The sequence below is a fragment of the Mirounga angustirostris genome, unplaced genomic scaffold, assembly GCF_029215605.1.
Source record: "Mirounga angustirostris isolate CCGP_5_RB_7025 unplaced genomic scaffold, mMirAng1.0.hap1 SCAF_9, whole genome shotgun sequence".
NCBI lineage: Eukaryota > Metazoa > Chordata > Mammalia > Carnivora > Phocidae > Mirounga > Mirounga angustirostris.
In genome coordinates this window covers 69,276,067-69,284,171 of record NW_026991717.1, presented here as the reverse complement: position 1 = coordinate 69,284,171, position 8,105 = coordinate 69,276,067, and the positions used below count along the sequence as shown (strand labels likewise).

Below are 8,105 nucleotides of genomic sequence, written 5' to 3'. Positions count from 1 at the left end.
TACTTGCCTATGTCCATGTTTCCAGTAAAATGGAGACACACAACATGGACCCTAGCTTTGACCTCCTGGCCCCTCTCAGACTATATAAACCAAAAGTGCTGCAAGGCTGCTGTTCCCTGCCTGAGGGGCCTTCCTTCCTGGCTGCTCTCCTCTCAACACACGGGTTGATGACCTCTGAGGGAAGATACTTACTAGACCTCTCCCTGGGGGTTTTGGTGTTGAAGACTGAGAGTGGATTGTAGCGGTTAAGGGTGGGCTCCAGGAATGCCACTGGGATGGCAGCTGCCAGTGAGGCCAGACATTCTCCAAGGGCAGGACGTTGCCTGGAAACAAAGAAGTCCATTTAGAAGTGGTGCTACCACATACTGGCCCCATGCATGGTGGGCTAGGCCCCTTTCTCAAGATGTCTCAGGCCACCTCCCCATAGATTACTCTACTGGACATCCCTGGATCCTGGGCTCAGCAAGATTACAAGCACTTCTCCCTCCCCGCATCTTTCTCTGGACCCTGACCATTGGTGTACAATGGTCTTACCACATGGACCCCAGTTCTTAAAACTGGTGAAGGCAATATAATAATACACTTTGTAGCTTTGTTCTTCTCTCCCAGCATTTCTGAGAAGTTTTGCCATCATTCAAATTGAATTTGATCCTCTCTCTCTTCTCAAAATGTTTTGAAATCTTCTGTGTAATCTCTCTGTGTCTATTCCCTGCTTTGGATGGAGCTGGTGTTTGCCGGTGAGAACAATAGATAATGGGCCCAAAGCACCAATAAGACACAAAATAAAAGACACAAAATAAAAGCACACTGCTTGATTTAGAGGAAAGACCTCTAATACCTGTTAACTTCTCACAAATATTCTACACAAATATTTGAGTGTCCATCATGTATAAAGTTCTGGGTCTAAAGTATGTCTGTGAAATGAGCAACCAAACAAGAACAAAATGCTTAGGATTCCTTGTTCAGATTTCCAGTTCTCCAACTGGGAGAACTTGTGCTTGCTTGCCTGCTAGCCAAGTCAGCAAGGGTAAGTAATGGGAACCAGCCATTGGCTGGTTAAAGCAGAGCTGGTACTGAGATTGTGTTTCCCCTCCTGGACCTGGGCTTAGCCCTGGAGTCGTACTGGCTAGCTCAGCGGGTCCCTTCTCCCAGTGAGTCACACAGTGACAGTGCTGGCTTGAAGGGGCCCTGTATGGGCACTGACATCTATTGCTTTCTGATGAATGAGAGACCAGCCATCTGTTTTTTCATCATCAGTGTCTTCTTTCTGTCAATTACCGGCATTCAATCACTGTCAGACTACACACCTGTTATGTGAGTTACACACGTGATGTCAGTTCCCAAAGAAGGAGGAAAATGTCTTCAAACTAATACTATGAGTCCTTTCTTAGACCATGATACAAAGATAATTAGTGGAAAATGCAGACGACAGGTCTATAATTAAGAAGTGGGGGTGCCTGCGTGGCTCAGATGGTTAAGCATCTGCCTTCGGCTCAGGTCATGATCCCAGGGACCTGGGATCGAGCCCCACATCGGGCTCCCTGCTCGGTGCAGAGCCTGCTTCTCCCTCTTCCGCTGCCATTCTCTCCGCTTGTGCTCTCTGGCTCTATCTCTCTGTCAAATAAATAAATAAAATCTAAAAAAAAAAAAAAAAAAAAAAAGTGGATGGGGCTTACAGTGTTTGAACATATCTTGTTTGCCTTCCTTTGTGTCTGACCAGTCGGAATGAGTGCTGATGCTGTGTATCTGAAGCCCACTAGCAGAGTCCCTGGGAGCTGAGGATGTCAGGCTGCATCTTGGGGGATGTTAACGGGACCATCATGGGGAAAACTGCCAGCTAGAGAGGGCACACTTGGAGCCAGGAGCAAAAGCTTACACGCCTACTGCAGTTCTGTGCAAACAGAAAGGCATTCAGCCCTCAGGGTTCCCTTCAGCTCCCCACCAAAACCTGAACTGAAGGCTGGGTTAATTGCCCTTCACTGTGATAACGTCCAACAATTCCAACAGCACCAAGAAGCCAGAATGTGAAAAGTGTAGGGTCTCTGGATGTGAATAACAAGCATTTACTACAGGGTGGAGGTGGGGGGTGGCTAGGAGAGCCACGGTCTGCTGAGGAGTAAGCCACAGAGTCTGAACATTAGCCTTTGTCTTCCAGATAGTAAAAAGCCAAGCCCTTCTTAGAACCCTGAAGCAGTGGATAAAATAACATATTTATGGTCTAATTACAAGAATTAGGATCAACGTGCCACTTGATTATAGCAGAGAAAGAGACACACTTGAACTGGCTTAAAACTGTGATCTTAATTGGTCCCCCCCAAAATAACTTGATATGGCTATCTGGGGTAGAATCAGAACCTGCAAGGGTCTAAGAACTGCTGAGAGGCACTAGGAATCTGCTGCACCAGAGGGAGGAGGGTGGAGGGAGATGGTGGGTGAACGAGTGAGTAGAAAGCTGTCTTGGAATCCATCCCCCCACACCCCCCATCTTCTGTCATGTTACCAAACTTATGGAAAAAGTCACCTTTTGATTAATTTATTTTTAAAATTTTTTTTGAAGATTTTATGTATTTATTTGACAGAGAGAGCGAGCGAGCACAGGCAGGGGGAGCGGCAGGCAGAGGGAGAGGGAGAAGCAGGCTCCCCACGGAGCAGGGAGCCTGATGCGGGACTCGATCCTAGGACCCCGGGATCACGACCTGAGCCGAAGGCAGCCACCTAACCAAATGAGCCACCCAGGTGCCCACCTTTTGATTAATTTAAAGGACAATTAATATATGTGGTTTTAATCCTCATCTTCTATCTTCTTAGGCTCAGCTTTTAGGGGACTAGCTGACAGTTTGCTTAGCTGTGAAGTGTTTGAGCAGAGAACTTTAAAATCAGCCTCCAGCAAGCAAGCAATCACTTCTCCTTGCGCTGGAGGTGTGACTGTGAGTGCCCCCCTCCGGGTCTGCTCTGGGGGCTGAGCAGCAGCCCTCAGACAGACCAGGTCCTCTGTGTCCTGTGTACCGAGCTGCCCGGCTCCCGCTGCAGCCTGCACCCCTGCCGGAAGGCGAGGGAGTGAGACGTAGGCTTCTCTGCGGGGACCCTCTGCACCATGACCTCCCTTCGGAGCAAGCCTCACTGTTTCAACCAACCGCAGTGGCCACTGAGGAGAAATACTCTATTTCCTCAGTCTTGCCTTTCTGGGAGGAGGAAAGAAGGAGCTAAGCCGTGAGGGTGAAAGAAATGCCAGAGGGAGAGCACTGATGAAAGAAAATCTGGGCGAAAATCAGGATGACAAGGGGTAAGGTCAAATCTGAGCGCAAACTCTACTTGGCCCAGCAAGATGAACCTTGGAAACAGCGGGGCCGGAGTTGCCTTGGTGATAACTGGACCCATTCTTCTTCTCTTTTCTCTTTCTCTCATCAAATTAAAGTCCTGATCTCACAAAAGTGGATTTCTAGAAAGTTAGTGGGACACAAAGGCAACCCGTGGGGCAAAAGACAGTTTTCCAGTGTTATGCTGCCTCTGGGACATGCATTCCCTGTGCTCTCTGATATTAATTACGGACAAAGCTGAGTCTCAACAAGCTCACAGCAGGGCATTTTCTAGTCTAGGGCACACAATGATGCTAATTAGCCATTTGGCCAACAGGCATAAACAACATGTTCTCCTGGTTTCGCTGTGAAAAGTTCTGTAAAAGTAAAGCCCACAAGTCTGCCAATGACCTTGGCCCCCAGACCCCAAGAGGGCCTGAGGAAATGCCTGCTGTTAGAATGCTTCTCTGGTCATTAGCGCCCCCAGGGGGCAGTGTGGGTATGGACTGAGCCGAATGAGGGCTACTGAAACAGCTCCAGCCACCAAAGGGTCTACTTGAAAAGTCTGTTCACTGGATGTGGAACTCTCTTTCTCTTTCCACTTCAGTTCCTACTGCCTAGCACAGTATCTTTCATATAGTAAAACTTGGTCAATGGTGACAGGTTGAAGAGGGTGCGATTTGTATTTCAATTTTTGTTACTTTCTAATTTAATAAGTTGCAGGCTCTCCTTGTCCATCTCTCGATTTTATTTCCACGGATCCATATCTAACCTCTCAAATGTCTATTGTTAGGGATCCAGGCAGATTGAAAGTCATCACAGTAATAAGAATTATGCCTTGTACCTATCTGGTGTTTTTGCAATTTTGAGAGTACCTTCATGTATGTTCCAAAGGATGCTAAGGAGAGGAAGTAATATGTAGAGGAGGGGCAGAAAGCAGAGGCAGGCCACGGCTCTAGATCAGCAACACAAGTCCCCTCAGAGGCTTAGGGAAGGTGTGCAATGTTTGGCCAGAAACAACTGGTCACAGGCCGCAGGACAGGAAGGAATAAATGTCTCTAAAGTGTGAAGGGGAAAAACACCGTTTTCATTTGAAATAAAATGAAGGTTCCAATGCTTCATTCAATTCCAAGTTTCGCTTCTTGACCAACCCCCCTCAAATGCTGTGATCAAAGTAACTCCCCATCAAAGAAGGCAAGTATTCTCTGTGGTTAAATGCATAAGCCTTTACCTTTTGCTGAAAATTTGTTGAAGACTACTTGTCAGTGACCTCAGTGTTGTCTCAAGTGGAACATATCCCAAAAGAAAGGTCTCTATTCTGTTTCAATGACCTTCTTTTCTTTACTGCCAACCCTGTCACTGAGGTGTCTAGAGTCTCTCCCACCCACAATGCAAGCTGTAGCTGGAAACCAGATATTTAGTGGTTCCCTTACAACCCTGCAGACATTCATTAGCCACTTTAGCAAAAGATGGCAGAGAAATGGTGTGTTTGACTGAAGTTTCCTCCCTAAAGTGCACAAGAAATGGAGAAAAAATTGGGAAGACATTGAAATCTTTGCTGAAATAAGAAAATGTGTGATAATGTCAAGCCACAAAGTATGGACCAAATCAAGTGGGGACGCTGAAACTGAAACATACTTTCTGGGCTAAGAGCAGAGTGTAGAAATCTCTGGAAGTAAATATGGGGATTCTGAGGAGCCCAGAATATGAACTTGTGCTTGAAACAATGAAGGGTGTGGGGGGGTCCAGGGAGACCTACGGGGGATGCAGGACCAGGTTCATACTGCAGAGAAGCAGGCAGGACAGAGTAGGGAAGAAGTATACATGCCATCATTCCTGTGACCTGGACTCCGAGCCTGGAGAGGACACTGGACAGGAAGTAGAGTGCAAGAGTGAGAGGTAACCTGTCCTGTAGCTGCTGACTCAAGTCCTCTACTGGATGGAATAAACCTACTTTACTTTTTTATTTATTTTAAAAAAATATTTAATTAATTTATTTGACAGAGAGAGAACACGCACAAGCAGGGGGAGCAGCAGGGAGAGGGAGAGAGAGAGAGGGAGAAGCAGGCTCCCCGCTGAGCAGGGAGCCCGATGTGGGGCTCAATCCCAGGACCCTGGGATCATGACCTGAGCTGAAGGCAGACGCTTAACTGACCAGGCACCCAGTCACCCGGAATAAACCTACTTTAAATGACTATACAAGAGCCCTATGTCTTTAGGTTGCACTAAAAATTTTACCTGTGACCTCTCACCTGGGCCAGTTGCTTACTTTTGTTGGGGGAGACACCAAAGGCTAGAGGTGGATGCACTCTAGTGTTAAAGGCACTCTGGGTAGAGTGAGGGAGTCCTGAGCCAGTTTGTCAGATGTGAAGCTGGATGATGCTTCTTCCCCATACACTCCTTCAACACGCCCCCCGCCCCCAGACACGTGCACACATGCTCTTTTCCATTCTTGAAAACTAGCAATTAGCTAATGATCAAGAAGTAGATGAGAAACATGGTTCTAAGGAAGAATTATCCAGGAAGAAATACAGAAAAACTCTTTTTGATACATTCACAGAAAATAAAGAAAATAAAGAGAGTCAGGAACATGGAGAAAGTTTGAGAAATACCTTACAAACCCAAAACAGGAAAGAGCAACTAGCTAAAAGTTACTTGGGAGAAAATGAGAAATGTGGAAGATTAAGGAAAAGCCAATAAACCTCTCCCTGAATAACAGCTAGGGAAACCCCCCCCCGCAATTACAAAATAAAGTGAAAGATTTGTAAAAAATGGAAGACCCAGTTCTGAATACTGAGGGGGCATATTAAGTTCTGAGGAGAAGCAGAGGGGACTGATATAGAATAAGCACATCCTGGAACATATTATAGGAACTTACTGAGCTTCAAGACTGAAGAAAGAATCCAACGAACGGCCAGTTTTTCCCCTCCCACTGCAAAGTCATGTGTAAGTCAGTAAATCACCTGGCCTAGGGCGTTTTGTCAGAATACAAAGAAGCAAAGTCTATATGCTTCTGAGGGAAAAAAAAATTATGACCCAAGGATTTTACCACAGAAATTGTTCACAAAATCAAGGGGTAATATTCCAAAATATGCAAGGATTCAAGAGTATCTAAGAACTCTTAAAGAAACAAATACTTAATGATGAATCTGGCCAACCAAGACACAAAACAAAATAAAAAATTTGGAATGGGAAAGTCATGGTTCAAAAGGATTGGCTATTCGGTGAATCAATACAAACTAAGGTAAACAACTCAGGAAATATTGGTTCTAGAATAGAATGTAAATGTTATAAGAAATTATTATTATGATTTTAGAGAGCGAGAGCGAGAGAGCACGCATGTGTGTGTGCGAGTGCGGGGGGGGGGGGAGGCTGGGGGTGGGGAGGGCAGAGAGAGAGGGAGAGAGAATCTTAAGTAGGCTCCATGCCCACTGCAAAGCCCAATGCAGGGCTCAATCCCACGACTCTGGGATCATGACCTGAGCCGAAATCAATATTTGGAGGCTTAACCGACTGAGCCACCCAGGAATCCCTGTTTTAAAAAATTATAGAGCAAAAAAGGAAAGGTAGAAAAGATAGCTAGGAATACAAGTGTACCAAATTTGCTTACCTTTTTAAAGTAGAAAGGTAATGACATTTTATCTAAATAATAAATCTAAAAATAGGAGTTGAATGGTAAAGGAATTCAGTTTTTTAGCTTCATCCAACAGGACAAAGTTGCAAAGCAATATGGATATTATGATCCCACATGTGTACGAATGTACATGTGTAGAAAATATCTGGAATGACATACACCAAATTGTTAATAGTGGTTTCCTTTGGGAACTGGATCAGCTTGTTCGGATTCAAGATTTCTGAATTGCATTTCTGGTACCAAAATGTGCACTTGTTTAAAACCATAGCTAATCTGACAGCCAAGAATGGTAAAGGTCCAGGGCTGTATCACATAGAAACTCATTAAACACTCAAGTAACAGCCTCATGTCTCTTGAGTTTTTCTGCAAGCTTTAACCACAGGAACTCTGAAAGCTATTTGGAAGCTGTGATTATGAAGAAATAGACATTTCTTCAACGTTTTTTGGTCACTAGCATATGATTTAGCTTGGCTATACAGTATTGCTTCTCCAATCACATACATTTACCAGCCATCTGTTAGAAAACAAAATTCCACTGAGTAAATCTGAAGCTCTCATTGTCTTTAAGTGATTCATGAATCTGGCAACATCCCATCTAGCAAGTAGCGGAGTGCTTGGAGGAGATGGTACAAAATGGAAAGTTTTTATAGGAAGAAGAGTGGGACAACAAAGTCAGAAGCCAAAGAAAAAAAAGGAAAGTTTGGTCCAGGCTAGGTAGCTTTCCCTTAGGGGGAAGACCTGGGGGTCTTATCCTGCAGATTACCTCATCTTCCTTTAGGGGATAGAGAGGGCCCTTGTGACAGATAACCTCATTGGCACCTATTAGAAAACTCCTGACTTACCAGTTAAGATTTAGATTTCTGCAGGAGGTTGAAATTGCAATTAGGCGGGCACCCGGGTTAAGTGTCTGCCTTTGGCTCAGGTCATGATCCTGGGATCATGGTCTTGGGATCGAGCCCCGCGTGGGGCTCCCTGCTCAGCGGGGAGTCCGCTTCTCCCTCTCCCTCTGCCCTTCCACCCTGCTAGTACTCTCTCTTGTACTCTCTCCCTCTCAAATATATAAATAAAATCTTAAAAAAAAAAAAAAAAGAAAAGAAACTGCAACGAGGTTAGGTATTAAGCCCTGTTTTGGTGACTTGGCCTAGCCCAAGTAATGCCAATTTGGGCCTGTGGTT

General features: G+C 45.2%; 1 protein-coding gene across 1 annotated transcript in view; it reads right to left on the bottom strand.

The window, feature by feature from the left end:
• The window catches only part of RYR3 (ryanodine receptor 3), a 509,236-nt gene that overhangs the window by 76,379 nt on the left and 424,752 nt on the right, over positions 1 to 8,105 (bottom strand). The window contains 1 exon segment of the mRNA XM_064570716.1: positions 193 to 323. Coding sequence (XP_064426786.1) covers positions 193 to 323 — 131 coding nt within the window.